We start from the raw sequence: 17326 nt of genomic DNA on the forward strand, positions 1-17326 counted from the left end.
ATTATAATGCCGATCAGGAATATGACAGGGCTCCACGCTCCTGTTGCAAATACAAGTACGGGGATATCTGCAGTGCACATTGCTGGAGAAAGGAAGCCGCGCCAACAAAAGGGCTGCTTGGCTCAGGGAAAGACCGCGGAGGGGAGGGGGTTCTGCTGGATTCTTTTCCTACATTCCCCTCTATTTCCATACATTCTGGAACACTCTTTCCTCAAGTGTCAACCTGCACCTGCTCGTGGCAGGTGGGGTGATTTCTAAGCGACACCGAAAGGGATGATTCTAAGGGGCTACCAGAGCGGAGGGCTTTAAATAGCAGTTCTGCATTTTGCCGATGTCTTTGGTCATATGTGTAGGGTGTGGTAACGATGACATGGTTATGTTTTAAAATGGACTCTTCTTTTTCGGAGACAAACATTAAGATATTTATGGCTGAGGTGACGTGATGTCAGGGATGTGCCTTCATCAGACCGACCTGGGAGGAGGGGCCGGGGCACGGGATTGGCCTGGAGCTGGTCGCCTGGAGCTGGTCACCAGGAGAGCTGGGTGGTGGGAGCAAGGGGTTACACTCTCTTCTCTATTTTATTATTTTCCATAATAAAAAGGAAAAAAAAAAGTTCTGTATTTCCATGGTTACCTTCCATTTAAGACAAATATAACTATATAACAGGATGACATAGAGCTTCCTTTTAAAATACATATGGTTAACATAAAGGAAATGATTGGGGTAAGCATGAGATCTGGTGCTCTGAAAAAATAAAATCCTGATGCTGGCTTAGACGGGGGTGGAGGGTAGACGGGACATGCTCTAAATGCGGGGATGGTAGCATAGTGCTTTCTAGGCAAAGGAAGAGAGGGAGAAGCACGCGGCCCCTACCACAGAGGAAGGCCTGCACCTCCTCCCTGGTCCCCTCCCTGCTCCTCCTCCACCCTGCCGCTCCTCCCTGGCCAGCCTGGCTCACCTGCAGCTGTTCTCCCCATCGGTGTGCAGCGACGTCTCGGCCCTGCGGAGGCCCAGGCGGGCGAAGGAGTGGTACAAGGTCAGCGCCACGTCACTGAGGCTGTGGATGCCGTCGGGCTCGTCGTAGACGTTCTCCCAGTAGGAGCGGAGCCCGGGGGTGCCCGCGGGGTAGTTCCCGTACAGGTAATAGTCCAGCTGCCCGATGATCTCCTGATTCACCACCGCCTCAAACTTGCGGGCAAAGAAGGTGGGCCGGGCTGTCTGCTGTGCTCAAGGGATAAAAAGATTAGCGTCAGCAGGTGGGTGGTGTGTGTGTGTGTGTGTGTGTGTGTGTGTGTTTGGTGGGGTTATGGGTGGGAGCAGGGCTCTGCAGCCAGCCTGCCTGCTCTGTTCTGTGTCCTCCTCTGTTACACGAAGGCAATACATACTAAGGGTGTCAGGATGGAATGGGTTAATGCTGGTGAGGCATTGGGAGCAACGACAGGCGCCTGGGAAGCATCATGTTTGTTAAATGCTGGTTAAATAAATCACACCCTGGTGTTTACAGCTGGGATGGGTCTCCAGAACCATTTAACTGAAGGTCTAGGGCAAATACTGCCTACGGATATATTTTAATTGTCCAGCAGAGTGTTTTAAAATTGAATTAGCCGGCAATATTTAAAAAGTGGAAGACTTCCCAGGAACGATTCCTGGTTTCCCTTTAAACAGAAATAGATCCAGCAACCCAGGCCCATGTTTCTGCGTGGGAACAACTGCTTAAAGCTGGCAGGCAGCTGTCCCTTTAGGCGGCCATGGTTTCTTCAGCTCACCGCCGCCGTCCCCACCACTGCCTGCGTCTCCTGGGCACAACAGCAGAGTCAGCGTCTCCAGAGATGAGGTTTAGGAACCTGTATCCCAAAATGCTCCCCTGGTGGTTACGATGCAGAATCTGAAGACCACTTATGTAGCCCAAATGTTCAAGGAGACTGGGGCCCAGAAAGGAAAAGGGACTTATCTAAGGTCACAAAACAAGGTAATGACAGAGTCAGGATTAAAATCCAGGGTCCAGGATTAAGCAAATAAACTACTGAATGCCTGCTATCTATCAAGTCTTATGCTATCGTCTGGGCGGGGATCAACAAATGCAGTTTTTTTTTAGTAAAGGGCCAGATAATAACTATTTCTAGCTTTGTAAGGATCCAACGCTGCTGTTGCAGGGTGAAAGTAGCCATGGGCACACTAGCAGGTGAATGGGTGTGGCGGTGTCACAAAAGAACTTACAAAAGCAGGCAGGGGGCTGGATCTGACCCAGATTAGTTTGCTGACTCCTGACCAGGGCTAAGGAAACAATTCAAACATAGCTACTCCCTTGAGGTGCTTATGGTGTAGGGCAGTGGTTGGCAAACTCACTAGTCAACAGAGCCAACTACCCTGTTTCCCCGAAAATAAGACAGTGTCTTATATTAATTTTTTTCTCCCAAAGCTGTGCTAGGTCTTATTTTCAGGGGATGTCTTATCTTTCCATGCGCTAGGTCTTATTTTCGGAGAATGTCTTATTTTCGGGGAAACACGGTATCAACAGTATAATGACTGAAATTTCTTTTGAGAGCCAAATTTTTTAAACTTAAACTTCTTCTAACGCCACTTCTTCAAAATAGACTCGCCCGGGCCATGGTATTTTGTGGAAGAGCCAAACTCAAGGGGCCAAAGAGCCGCATGTGGCTTGCGAGCCTCAGTTCGCTGACTACTGGTCTAGTGTTATTATTGAGCTAAGTTTGGGTCGGGCACTGTTTTTGCTGCTGTGAATAAGCAGCAACAATCATGGCAATAATTACCAAGCACTGGAGTTATGGCGTCACCTCAAGTCCTCCCAACAACTCTGCGAAGTGGGTATTCCAATGCCCATTTTACTGATGGGGAAACGGAGCTCAGGGAGGGGAAGTGATATGGACAAACACACACACACAGTCGTTAAGATTTGGACTCGAATTGGATGCTCCTTGAACCTAAGCTCTTTCTATGGCGCCTCCTAGGATCCAGCTGCGAACTGAGGAAACTGGAAGCTCCTGATCACAAAAACCTTCCGCATGATTCTGAACATCCCCTCATTCCTCTGCTTCATGGACCCTTAGGACGTCCTGCCTCTGTGGCCAGTTCCGTTCGAATCCTCACTGTGCTACTTTCTACCGGTATATGCCTCTGGGCAAGTCACCCAGGACCTCAGCTTCCTCACCCTGAACATGGGTACCCCGAGGGTACTTAGCACAGCGTCTGGCACAGAGTGTTAGCTGCAATTATTATGTGACTATTATCACTCCCCTCCCATTCCCCCGGCCTGAGCCTGCTACCAGGGGCTTCTAAGTCTTGATTTTCTGGAGGAAGAAAATCAAATTCAGTGGGAGGGCAGCCTTCTTTCCTCATCCATGATTCTTTGATCAGAGCTGGATTTCCTAAAAGGGCATGTTTCTATATTTATCGTCCTCTTCCTCAGAGCTCTTTGAAGAAGAACGCCGAGTTCCTTACAGGCAACAGTTTCTGGATTCTAGATGTTGGGGGATACTCTTGACCTCTATTTACTATTTACTGAGGAAGAAAGAGCTGTGAGCACAGGGCACTCACTGTCTCTGTGTTCGTCGGTCTTTATCAGAGACCGCGGTCCATGGGACGCTGGGCCTGGAGTACAGATGTTGCTGCCCGCGAACAAGCAGCCGGGGAGGGCGCGCTCCCAGGAACCACCACGGACTTTATCTACATGGTGAGGTCCTTTGCGTGAGGACGACGACTCCTCTAAAAAGTAGGAATTCTTTTTTCCCCCCTTTTGAATAGGTCAAATATTCCCCCTGCAGTCCTCTTTCTGCTCAGCAGATCCTTTCTACATGGACAATGGAGTGAAAATGTCACCCAAGTTTATGCCCAAATTAACATGGGCTTGGGAAGGTCCCCGGGTAGCTCTCAATCTGCTACAAAAAAAAAAGAAAAGAAAAAAAAAAGAAAAAAGGCTGGAAAAATACTATTGCAGCAACCGCTTGCTGAGGAGAAAGACATTAGGTGGGGACCTTGAGGGAATAAGAACCTTGAGGGATGAAACCTGCTGTGTATTCTGCACCTGGGCAGACACAAAGCCGGGAAGGCAGCGGGGGCTGGTGCACAAGCCCGGGGCTGGGCCTGGGAACACCTGGGTGGGACCTTCAGCCCTACCGCTCCATTGTGTGTGTCTGTGAACAAGTTCGCCCACTGGTGCCTCAGTTTCCCCACCTGCACAATGGAGATGATGTCTACCCCAGGGAAGCCAATGAAATGCCCACGGGGGGCCTGGCACACAGCCTGGGAGAGAGCAGATCCCAACTCCTGTGCCCAAACGTGGAGAGCCTCCCAGCCGCCTGGGGATCTCGTTCACGTGCAGACTCTGACTCAGCGGATTCTGCGTGGCAGGCGAGAATTCTACCACTGAACCACCCATGCACCAGTTCAGCGGATTCTGCAGCCACACACTATGCAATGCGTTGCTAACCCTCTCCCTGGCGACGCTGGTGCTGCGGGTCCAGGACCACACAGACGAGCCAGGCTGAGAGACTGATGCCCCATGCGGGCAGAGGCTCAGTTAGGAGCCAGTGAGTCAGCGGGGGCACCTCAGTTACTGCTGTCCCCATTCTCCCTCTGGGTGAATGGTTTGGGCAGCAGCATACCATCTCCACGTGACAGCTCCAGTGACCTCAGAGTGACGTGTTTAACCATTTGGTAGCTTCCTGTTTGTGCCCTCTGCAGCTGGGTTGAGCATGGTGACCCGGAGGGTGCTCACACAGGGTGGAAACAGGGTGCCATTCGGGGTGGGTCTGGGGGCTCAAGGGAAGCAGATGGAGCATTTACCGCCCTCTGCCTCTGCTCTCCCCCATCACTGTGAACGAGGCCAGGCAGAGACACCTGGGAGGACAATAATGCTCCTACCTCCTGTTACTCCTTTCAGTTCACAGATTGTGCTGGTTTCCAAGCCTGCCCATCACACTGTCCCCAAGGTGTAATCTATTAGAAATTCCTGGACCTCACTGGAGATTGGTGGTTTGCCCTCAGGGCACGGTGGCCATGCCCAAAGACATTTCTGGTTGTCACACTGCAGTGTGCTACCTGCAGCCAGTGGGTAGGGCCAGGGATGCTGCTCAACGGCCTGCACAGGACAGCCCACAGCACGGGATTACCCACCACAGTGTTCACAGTGCCGAGGCTGACGAGCTCTGCCCCAGACAGGCTCAAGTTTGCACCCAGGAATATGTTTTGAACAAATGTTTTCAGAGGATTCTGGTTAAAAGGCAATATAAGGAAATGGATACAAATATGGCCTTTGGAAATATCAATAGATACGTGGGGTTGAACTTGGATAAGGTTTTTGATCTTTATATGCCTCAATTTACCTATTTATAAAATGGAATAATAATAATAATTTTAATTATCTATCATCTATCTATCTAATAAGTCGCTGTGGGGTTGATGAATCACGACAGGCAAAGTGGTTAGCATTGTCTTGGTCTAGAGAGTCATTTAAAAAAATGTTGGCTACTGTTGACATTGCCATTATTATTATCAACGGGCAGGGTTGAAAACTGGGGGGTGAGATGATCAACAGGCCTGGCCCTGGTTGCTGCAGAGGATGCTGGGAGGCTGGTGTGGGGGCTGCAGGGCCCGGCGGGCTCACCTGGAAGCGGTGGAAGTCCTGGGGCTTGAAGTCATTGGGGGAGCAGCCGCACCAGTCCACGATGTGCTTGTACTGGCACTTGCAGCCCAGCTTGCGGTTCCAGTTGGTGATGCGCAGGTTGTTGTCCACCATGGTGTCGCAGTGGGGGCTGTTCTCCAGCACCGTGTGGAAGAAGGACTGCAGGGGAGAGAGGGGCCAGCCTGAGACCGCTTCCCGCCTCCCTCCGATGGGCTGGGTGGGGTCCCTCGTGGGACCACCTGCCTGCGAAGGGGCTCTCGTAGAGACTCTTCTGTTCTTTCTGTAAATGGGGTGCCAGTCTGGCCCTCCTCAGGGGGCACTGGATGTTTTGCCCAGAGGGGCTGAATTCTGCTCAGCAGTCTAAGGTCCTGAGTGTTCCTCTAATGACCTTTCCCCAGAAGTCTAAAACCCAATTTCAAGGTATCTCTTATCAACCAGGACATCTTCTGTCTGCTCAGCAGAGAGGAGAAGCTCCTTAGGGTATGTCAACACATGGGGACCAGAGGAAAACAAGGGGATGATTATTCAGAAAACCTGGGGCCCTTTGGCTCTTGCTTTGCAAATAGCCAGGACTGAGAACGAAGGGACTCAGCTCTGAAATATCTTAAGAAGAAAGACCAGCACTCTGGAATTTCACCCCTGGGTAAGGGAGGTCAGATTCATGGGTGCATCAGGCCCCAGGGCGCCCTCCTGACTTAAGCTGCTGGAGTAGGTGACTACAAACACAAGGGAGGTGAAGGGTGGGGGTCGCCTGCTGTCCATGGTGCTGAAACAGGCACCATTGCTTTCCCCTAATCCTGACTCTTGGCCCACCTCTCCTAGGAACCTGAGAAAGAGGCAATGTTGAGAGTGAAGAGAGAGACTGGAGAGGAGAGATATGGTTAGAGATGTAGACAGATAGAAATAGAGATAGAGATAGAGAGAGATAGAGATAGAGAGAGAGAGAGGCTTTTATTTGGACACTGCTTTAACACAACCCAGATACCAGGCAGATACATTTCCTCTGCTCTCTGCTCACTAGGGGAAGCTGTTGGGGAATATGTAGTTGCCTGTTATAAATTTATGGCACAGCTTTCAGATTTCTTCCGAACCAGTTCCCTGGAAGTGGTCTGGGAGAAGGGAGGGCAAGGCGGAGATGCTGGAATGGAGGAGGGGGTCTAACAGGGGCCTGGAGTATCACGTGCTGGTGTGTACTGGGACAGGGATGGGACAGAGAGCCAGTGCCAGGATCAGCATCTTGATGAAAAGAACCAAAGCCTCAAACAGTCTTTTCTCAAAGGGTGGGTGGGCACAATGAGGCTCCCCTCCCCCTCTGCCCCCGGTTGACCTTCCTGTGATGCTAAGTGACATGTCCGCGAACCTGGGTTTCAAGCTTGAGTTGTCTCCAAGCCCACAGAGGCCCATATTCTCCATCAAGTGGTGGGGGAAAGTACCCAATTACCAGCTGCCCTGTGTCCTTTCATAATGATACCAAAAGTCTCTTCAAGATAATGGATGAGGAGGTTATCGGAATTGAGAGAAAAGGTGATGTTTTGCTGAAATGGGATTAAAAGCTGATTACTTAACATGTGTGCAGAATAGCAAAACCTGGCCCCGTGACAAGAAGCCCATCATCTCTCTGGAGTGAAGCGGACAGTCGGCCCTAGATGTTGTCATCGCCCCAGATGTTGGTGAGAAACATGGAAACTATCAGAGGAGATGCCCTGTCTTGACTGGACTAGAAACACAGTGGTGCAGAGAGGGGGCACAGGCCGGAAGGAATGGTGGGTCACTCGTGGGAGGGGTCATGGGCTCAGCGGAAACAGAACCAGCTCTGGACTTTTCTGAGGTAGGAAACTAGGAGCTGGAGGTCAGGGAGCTTAACCTGGACTCTCTCAGCCCAGGTCTGATGAAGAGGCTATAATGGCACGCTACGAGCCACACTCCAGATGGGGCCAGGGCTGTTTCAGAACAGCCTGCAGTCTTCCACAACAGGGAAGACTAACACGGGCTGGATGTCTGTGTTGCCCCAACATCCAAAGGTGGATATCTTAACCCCCAATGTGATGTTACAAGCTGGGGCCTTTGGAAGCTGATCAGGAGATGAGTGGGGATTAGTGCCCTTATAAAAAGGAGCCCAGAAAGATCCGTATTCCCTTCGGTCCTGTGAGAACACAGTGAGAACTGTCCGGAGACATCCTGTCACCAGGAAAAGGGCCCTCCCCCGGTCATGCTGGCACTCTGAGCTGGGCTGTCTTGCCTCCAGACCTGTGAGAGGTACATTTCTGTTGTTTGTAAGCCACCTGCCCTATCGTATTTTGCAGCCTGAAGTCTGCTTCCCACCTTGAGGTCTGACACGTGGGGACAGACTCCTCAGAGCTTTTCAAATATTTCCGAAAGCCACGGGAAGCGCCGAGTCCCAGGCACTTGGCCACGAGGGCTGTCGGTGCAGAGGCTGATGCATCTGGCACAGGCCCCGCCTGCTGTCTTTGGGACCACTGCCATTTCTTGTCTGACTGATGAGGCCAACACTAGTGTCTGTCTGTCAGGAACTGAAAGAACCACAGTATTCAAAACCAGAAGCGGGATTCTTGGTTGATAAAGCTGTGACAGGCCTGGTGACTGCGGAGCTGATGTGGGTGTGTCCCGAAAGGGCCTGCACAGATGTGCGGATCCCACATGGCTCCACTCGGGTGTGAGGGGCTGCCGTCCACACAGCAGGTCAACACCCAGAGGCTTGCCATTTTTTAAGTAACAGTTTTCTAGAAAATGGCAGTGTCTTCTTCTAATAAAATCAGTATATGATTATTTTAGCACCCATGTAAGTCACGTGTCTTAAAGGGATGCCTTTTCCACTTTGCATGAGGATGCCGTGGACTGCTGGTGGCAGCGCTGTGCTGCCTCCAAAGATGGGAGGGGACCAGGGTCCCTGCCATTGCAACTAGGTCCCTGGCAGTCAATGCCGCTCTCCGTCCTCATCTGGTTGTTTGGAGGGCTCTGTATTGGACTCAGCATTGCTTTGCCAAAAATTCAGTAAAAATTGAGCATCTGCTTTGCTCTAAATGCGAGTGCCAGCCCCGGCCATCCTAGGGGATTTTTTTTCTGGGATGCTCACCTCGGCAGGAAGCAGGGTGTAGGAGTAGAACTGCTTCATTTTAGTCACCAGATCGTCTGTGGAGAAGGTCACATACTCCACAAACTTGCGGTTCAGCAGGAACCAATCAGAGCCTCCGTCCACGGCGATGCCCTCTGGGATCCGCCGGTCCCCCAGGCGCCACATGTGGGCGTCACACTCCAGGAAGAGCCGGTCCAGGCCCTGTTTCCGGATGAACCTGAAAGACACAAAGAACTGATTAGCCCAAAGGTGCCTCCACCCAGAGTCCAAAGGAGATGGCGCAATCCCAGCGATCAAAGCATTTATGGAGCACTGACCGTGAGCCAGGCACTGAGCCAGGGCTCTGTGCATACGCTGTCCCTTGGTTTCCACAGAGAGACAGGTCACGCCACCCCTCTGAGGTGGGTACTATTATTATGCCCATTTCACAGATGGTGACACTGAAGCTTAGAGAGTTCAGGGCACTTGCGGAGCACAACTAGATAGCAATGATCACCCAGCATCTCGACTTCCTCTTTAGAGAACTCTGAAACCATCCTTCATTGCCATGGACGCCTGGGTAACTTAGTGAACACAGCCTATAGACACTCATCTCAGAATAATGTTCTTCAATCATAACACACAGAATGACAAAGTACTGAAAAAAGAAGTTTATGATATAGTAATTCTGCTTTTTGACTCACACATTAAAAACAGGATTACTAAATATTTCTTAAAACACTGAATTTATGATAATTACCCAGGGTGCGTTTCTCTCTTGGCACATAAAATAGCAAGACCGTGTGGCAGGTCTAAAGACCACTGTAAAGGCAAGGAAGTGGCGAGCGTAAATGACAGGCGCAGACTCATCAACTAATATGTGATATGAAAATACGTGACTCTTAATAGTTACTGCTCATACTATTGTGGTTTGGACTCTACATTTAGGTAGATTTCAGTGAAAATAAAGGACATTCAACATCATGGGCCCTCGGAACCCCATCTATGAACCTCAGATGGACAACCCCTGCTTGAGAGAATAAAATGCATAAATATTTGGGATTTTGCAAGGCAGGCTGGCAGCTCTGGCACTTCCTGTTCTGTAAAAGCAGAAAGCAACGGTCGAAGAGCTGGTAATACAGTTGTGAGGGGACACTGGAAAGAGCAAGAACCCAGCCTCTGGCCCAAACTCTGTGCGCTGACAGAGAGCATTAACTGCACACTTACTATGTGCCAGGCATGCTGCTGGCCCTGTGCCGGGCAAGGAGGAGTAAGGATGATCCCTGCTCCTCAGGGGCTGGTTACTGAGTTGGGAGCTTAGTCTAGTAGCCTCCCTGCTCAGGGATCCTGCTGCTCCCCCAGGTCTACAACATAAAGTCACCCATTTTAACCTGTACAGTTCAATGGCTTGAAGTTCATTCACAATGCTGTGCCACCATCACCTCTATCTAGTTTCAAAATATTTCATCACTCCAAAGGAGACCCCATGCCCATAAGCAGACCCCATGCCCCGTATCCCTTAGCCCTTGGAAACCACTGAACTATTTTCTGTCTCTATGAATTACCAATTTTGGGTATTTCATATAGAAGGAATTCTATAATATGTTGGCCTTTTAAAAAATATGTTTTCACTGATCTTAGAGAGAGAGGAAGGGAGAGGGAGAGAGAGAGAAACATCAATTGGTTGCCTCCTGCATGCACTCCAACCGGGGACCAAACCCACAACTTGGGCATGTGCTCCAACAGGGAATCAAACCGGTGACCTTTAGGTGCATGGGAGGATGCTCAACCAACCGAGCCACACCTGCCAGGGCTGTTGGTGTTTTTGTTTGGCTTCTTCCACTTACCATAATGTTTTCAAAGTTCATTCATACTATAGCACATGCTGGTGCTTCCTTCCTTGTTTCTGTCAATCCAGCATCCGTTCCTCAGTTTCCTGGGAATTACATCTCGACTTTACTTTGGACAGTCACTAATCTTCAACTTGGGTTTGCACCTAAACCCTAACACCAGGGGTTGAACATGACCCAGCCTGGTCAATTCCATCTGCTTGGCTGCCATATTGGTTCAGAAATGGGTGAGAGATTCAAGCTGGTGTTGAGATTGGGTCCTGGATTTTTGCTGAATTTACCAGAATGGAAGAACCTTCGATGGGATTCTTAGCTGAGAGAATGCAAGCCTACAGCTGGCTGGCAGCTTCTTATCACCATGAGTACAGAGGCTGTCTGACAGTGGAGGGAACACAGAAAGAAGTGGGAGGGAGGCCACATTACATGGGAGCCCAGGGAAAGTTGCCACTGTTCTGAGGACACACCAGAAGACCCAGGTAGCCAACATCGCTGGTCTAGTTCTTTCTCTAACACATCTTTCCACACACTAAATCCAAGTTTGGCCTCACGTAAACGAAAGGTTAGGAATCTCTTTGGGGGGATGTGACCTGACGGGGGTTTTTCATTATACTCATCATATCACACCAAACTTGGATTTAACCAGTTCATTAAAAGGAGCCCTGAGTTTAGGAAAATAAAATCCTATCTCGACTCTGGTTGATGCTAACTTGTACAATACCATACAGTCGGTGCATTTAACTGTGCTTAACACTTTAAAATTTTAGATAATTTATATCAAAACTTACATGGTAACCAGGACTAACCCAGAGAGAGAAATAAAAGGTATCCAGGTGCGAGGACTTGCAAAATTTTTCTTTCCACGAACCAGCGTTTTAATTTTATGTTCCATTATATGGGATAATAGCATCGCCTTGCAATTTTAATGTGATGTCCCAGACCATAATATCCAAATACAATATTTATGCAGTAATCTCCAAAATGAAATATTCATGGGGTTGGGAGATTGGTTGCTGTATTTACTGCATTCCAAAACTGATAAGCTGCAAACACAAGCTTTGGTTAATTATGAGTAAAAATAGAGACAACCGCTCCCAAGGTCTCAGGATTTTCTAAGTTCCTGGGTTGAGAGGCGCTACTGGGACCTGGGTCTGGGCTGGGAGAAGGTGGCAGAGACCCAGGGCCTGGGTATCTAGCAGGTGAAAGAAATCAGCTGCTTAGGAAGTGACTTGCTGTTTTTCCTGCCCTGTGCATTCACCATTCCTTGGAAAGGTCAAGGTTGAAAATCAAGGTTAAGTCAGCAAACTCCTGGATGTGTTTTTTCATAGATGCAGGCTCACCAGGAAGCCTGGTTCTCAAGGAAGACAGGTTGATTTGTAGCAAGGGGCCCAAGTCACTGAAGGTAACTAATGACGCTCTCCTCCCTACAGTTTCACTTCCCATTGACTTGGTTTCCTGGGGCAACTGTGTCCATAGGTGGAAATACAGAAAACTATAGTCAAAGCTCAATAGGATTCTACTGGGATGTCACAGGTCCCCAGTCTACTTGGCTGAGCATCAAGAAACCAAATGGGAGCTGAGGAGGGGCCCGGATTCTCGCCCCGAGGAGGAGAATTCAGTTAAGAAAGCACCTATAGCCTTTGGAAATGATCTCTGAGAAAAGGCAGGCAGTGAAGAAGCCCCTCAATTCAGTCAATTCCCCTGCTGCAATCTCAGCATCGTCATGGAGTAGGAAATTACTCCAGAACCGTCTTGTCCTATAATGAGTTCTCAAAGGAAGAACTCTGCCCCTCGGATTTTACAGCATGTTTGAGCACAAGGGGATCTCAGCAATCAGCTCATATAACTAATTCTACAGATTAAACACACAGACGCAGACTCACGGAGACTCAGAGGGATGGATGAGCCAAAGTCATCCAAAGTCACATAACCTCGGGGGAAAAACTCCCCTTCTCCGCGTTTCCTGCCCAGTGATCTGTCACTGAACTCAGATTACTCCTTTAGCATAAGTACAACCTAAGCATTTTAGTTAAAAAATAAAGACATGGGACGAAGCATGAAAGCCACAATGTCTGAAGTCAGCCAGCTATGTGAATGGGCTCACTCATGACAGCCACATGATAATGCGGGGGCCAAGCTTTGGGCATTGGAGCCAGACTGTTTGATTCAAGAATTGCATTTGCAATAACCTTGGGCGACCCGAACATGAGATGGCTCAGTTTCTCATGTGGAAAATGGTGATCATAACAATAGCTGCCTTACAGAGTGGGTATGAAGGTTTAAATGAGACGATATACGGAGAGGGCTTAGCAAAGTGCTCAGCACACAGTAAGTGCTCCAGAAATGCTCACCAAGATGCCAACCTTTTTCCTTTATCAAGCTAGAAAGATTAAATTTCTATCTCTCCTGCCATTTGGTATAGGTACATGCAGGACACACGCAAAACTAAGGAGAAACCCTGTATAAAAGGAAAAAAAGCAGGATATTTCAGCACCAAGGACAGAAGCCCAAAGCCCCCACACAATGAACCCCATCTCTTGCTATTATGTTAGTTAAGCAATGCCCATGCTTGTGGTGGCAGAGGTGGCAAGTATCATGGGTATCCTAATTCTGTCCTAGCACCATGAATACAAACCCCGCCCATCTTTCCATGCCATGAGTCAGTCAGTGACAGTCTGGCTCACTGGGTTCCTACTTTGGCAGCTCCATAGGGGCCCTGCTGGCCATTTGTCTCAGGCCCAGGGTGGGTTGTGACCCTTCCTGACCTCAGCTGCCGGCAGAACAAGGGGGCCTGGGGCATTTCCTCATTCAGCAGCTCTAGAGTGCCCCTTTTCCTCAGGTCTACGGGCTGAGATGGACACCACCCCTTTTTCTTCTCTCTCTTCTAAATATAGAGACAAAAGGATGAAATAATGCCATCTACCATTTACCAAGCATGTAACTTAATATGTATTCTCTCCTTTAGTATTCACCACAATCCGTCTTTTTTTTTTTTTTTTTTTTTTTTTTTTTTTTTTTTTTTTTTTTTTTTTTTTTTTTTACAAATGAGGGTTCATTTTACACATGAAGGAATCAAGACAGAGAGCGAGTAATTTTCCCAAGGCCACCCAGCTGGTTAGTGGCAAGGGTGGGACTCAAACCTTAGCAGTCAGGCTCTGGGTTCCACACTCTTAGCCACAAGGTTATAATGCTGCTCTAACAAATAAACAAGTAGACACAAAAAGTGACAAAACACATTAATATGCAATGAGATGTTTTTGGTAAGTGCTCTACAGAGAAACTCAGAGGGCGGTGACAGAAAGTAAACAGACAGGGGCTTAGCTAGTGATGACTGCTGGGGGAGCTTCCCTGAGGAGGTCAGATTTAAGTTGGGTGAGAAGCAGGAGAAGGACTCTGTTATCCGAAGTGTCGTGGGGAAGAGTTTTATCAGCTTTATGAGAAATAACATGTGCAAGAACCCACAGGAGCGGAAAGAGGCTAAGGTAGCTGGAGTCAGAGCTGCAGGGGAATGGCTGAGGAGTAGGCCAGACACAGGACAGGCAGACTCTGACCCGACTGGTGGAAGGAATGTATCATCTGTATGTACATGTGGCCTGGACAAGGCAGGAAATGCTACAAGGGACATACGTAGGGGATCAGTGTAGCGCAGTGGCCAGGAGTGCAGACTGGAGCCAGGCTGCCAGGGTTCCAGTCTGTTCTAGTTTGCACTTAGGAGCTATGCATCATTTAATCTCTCTAGCCTCAGTGTCCCCACCTGGAAAATGGGCATGATAATGACTTATGCCATGGAGTTGTTGTGGGAATTGAAAGGCATTTAGAACAGTTCCTGGCACACAGTACATTGCCTATGTGTTACTATCATTATGTGCCTTATGCTAAGAAAGCTGATTTAGGTTTGACATTCTACGATGAAAGAAAAACAGAGTCAGGGCCCAAATTCTGGAACCTACGGTTTCCCAGCTCTGTGGCCCATGCTCTTCACTACCCTTAGACTCCAAGCAACCTGCACCCCCAAGAGTCTAAAGGCCCTCTGAACGCTGATTGGTTTTCCACATTTCACGCATTTCTAAAAACAACGTTTGCTGCCTTTTATTCTGATTGTAAAAGTAATGCATATGTTTCGTAGAAGCTTGGAACATAAAAAGAAACCGGAGAAAATAAAAACTATACTCTGCCTCTCAGAGATGATGCTGTGAAATATTTTCCTTCTGGTCTTTTGTCCTACTTGACATGCATTGTCTGGAAAAACTAAAAGCTCCAAAGTTGACCCCAAAACCCAAGCCGAGGCCAGGGGCAGGTATGTGTGCACAGTGGCGTGGGTGCCTGTGCAATCTTAGCAGTACGTTGACACAGTTGCCATAATGGAATTAAATAAATGAACATGAAAACAGAGATACACTCACTGGTTGGGTTTAAGAAAAGCTAATTCGAAAGGCAATGTGCTTTCCCCACTAGAGAGACACTGATTATCTTCCCCCATCAATCATGGTGCTACGAGACAGCTGGAGAGCGCTCTTCGGCTGATGAGCAAGTTGGCACCAAAGGGCCTCCTGAAAGCAGGTTTGCTTGGAGGAGGCTCCTGGCCCGGCTCTCGAAGGATTTGCCAACTTTTGGCTAAATAGTTGCCTGTTTACACATCAAGGGAGGTTTGGGTCTGAAGATTAGTTCAGGGTCAGAGTGAAGGCGCTGCCAATCCTGGGGGCTGGGACCTGCTCTAACCTCTTTCCGGTCTAGCCTTCTTACATTTGAAATGCTGATTGTTTCCCTAGGTCCTAGGAATGGCAGGGAGTGTTTCTAAAATGTTAATAACTTGTATACCATCTTCAATATTTTTCTCCATTACCATCATCACCATCACCATCACCATCATCACTACCACCACCATTAACTTAATAGGCAAACTACATGTTCCAAAAGCTTATCCACATATTCATTCATTTAATTCCTTTTAAAAAATTATATATATATATATATATATATATATATATATATATATATATATATATATCAGAGAGGAAGGGAGAGGAAGAGAGATAGAAATATCAATGATGAAAGAGAATCACTGATCAGCTGCCGCCTGCACACACTCCACTGGGGATTGAGCCTGCAACTAGGGCACATGCCCTGACTGGGAATCAAACTGTGACCCCGTTTCATAGGTCAACGCTCAACCACTGAGCTACGGTGGCCAGGCTCATTCACTTAATTCATGCAATAAATCTATGTGATTGGCTTTATCATCACTTCTATTTAACAGAGGGGACAACTGACACACAGGTGGTTGATGTAACTTACTCAAGGTCATATATTTAGTGAGCAGTTAGCATGTAAATCCTGCAGAGTCTGGTCTCAGAGCCTGAGTTCTTAAATGCCCTGCTATGTGTTTAATGTAGTAACTATAGGAGAAGTCCCTTAATCTTTTTATTGAAAATGAGTAAGTAGCTTCAACATTTTATTTAAACTTAGTCTTATTCTAAGCATAATATCCATGGAGTCATGGGCTAGACTGGCAAAATACATAAATGTTCATTGATGCACACTGGATCAATACCCAACTTTCCCAGTATACCCATTTAGCGCCACACATCATGGGTGGATCCTGAATACACTCTGCGACAGGCTGACTCTAGAAAGTAGGAGAAGGACCTGATTTCCCTACCCTAATCATTTAAAAAATGATTCTGTTTAAAGTCATCACCTTAGACAGGGGCCTCTCAGATCCTGGGGTGACAAAAGAACTCAGGCCTTAAACATGGGACTGAACCGCTTCTAATCCCAGCTGTGCCATTCACTAGCTATAGGGCCTTGAGCATGTTCAAGCAGCTCTCCATGCCTCAGTTGTTCTCATCTCTACAATGGGGTAATACCTGCCGAGTGAGGCTGGAATGAGATAACATACTTGAAAGTCCAGGGCCCTCCCAGGTTCATTGAGGACACTCAGTCCTCCACAATCCCAACATCACTGTCCAAACTTTATAAAGATGAGGAAACGAGGGTATGAGAAGTCAAAGTCATTTGTTGAAGTTCTACAGCTGTCACATGGCATAGCTGGCAGTAGCCCAGTGCTCACGCTCTTAAAACTACATCCTACTGCACCCCAGAACTGAGCATGGGGCCTCTGTGACCTTGAATTAGGTGGAGAACTTAGGTCAACCAAAACTTTTCCTCAGCAAAAGTCCCTAAGGAAGCACTATTCTGGCTGAGGGGAATGCTTTTTCCTCTCCATCTCCTTGTAAGAGACCTGTCCCCACACACTGGGATTTGATTAGGTTGCCAAGATGTGGGAAACTTTCCCGGTGATCCCTAAGCCAAAGCTGGGGGCTCCTGGGGGTGTCTGCAAAGACCCGCTACCTCAGGCTGCCAGTAGACTTTAGGGCACCTGCTTCTGCTAGTCCTGCCCAAGCTCTCTGGGAAGATGGTAATTGTGCTGTGTCTTTCGATATATCTAGGTACTTTATTTTTGAAGGAAAGCAAGGAGGAACAGCGAACACAACACTCCCCTTCATTTAATTACAGGAACAGTCCGGACCAATTTGGCAGCTATTAAAATACTAGTTTGCCTTTATGCTATCTCTTCGCAGCGGGAGCTGGAAGTTCAAATTGGCTGCTAAGGGCGGGCGATGGGGACAGAAGGTCAACGCCGCTATTAGGAACCAAGTGGAGTTAAAAAACAGAGGCACCATGTGGCCTGCTCTGTCTCACTGCCTGCTTTTGTCCCTCCCTATCTCTTGGCCTTGTAAGCTCTCTGCTCTGTCACAATGTCT

At 48.3% G+C, this 17326-nt stretch overlaps 1 protein-coding gene across 1 annotated transcript in view; it reads right to left on the reverse strand.

Annotated features, from left to right (window-relative positions):
• XYLT1 (xylosyltransferase 1) overlaps positions 1–17326 on the reverse strand; it is a 306552-nt gene that overhangs the window by 19211 nt on the left and 270015 nt on the right. Inside the window, exons 7-9 of the mRNA XM_045571260.1 lie at positions 8737–8953; positions 5625–5801; positions 960–1222 (exon numbers count right to left, since the gene is read on the reverse strand). Coding sequence (XP_045427216.1) covers positions 960–1222; positions 5625–5801; positions 8737–8953 — 657 coding nt within the window. The remainder of the gene's footprint in view (positions 1–959; positions 1223–5624; positions 5802–8736; positions 8954–17326) is intronic.

The sequence above is a fragment of the Pipistrellus kuhlii genome, unplaced genomic scaffold, assembly GCF_014108245.1.
Source record: "Pipistrellus kuhlii isolate mPipKuh1 unplaced genomic scaffold, mPipKuh1.p scaffold_m20_p_4, whole genome shotgun sequence".
In the NCBI taxonomy this organism is placed as follows: domain Eukaryota; kingdom Metazoa; phylum Chordata; class Mammalia; order Chiroptera; family Vespertilionidae; genus Pipistrellus; species Pipistrellus kuhlii.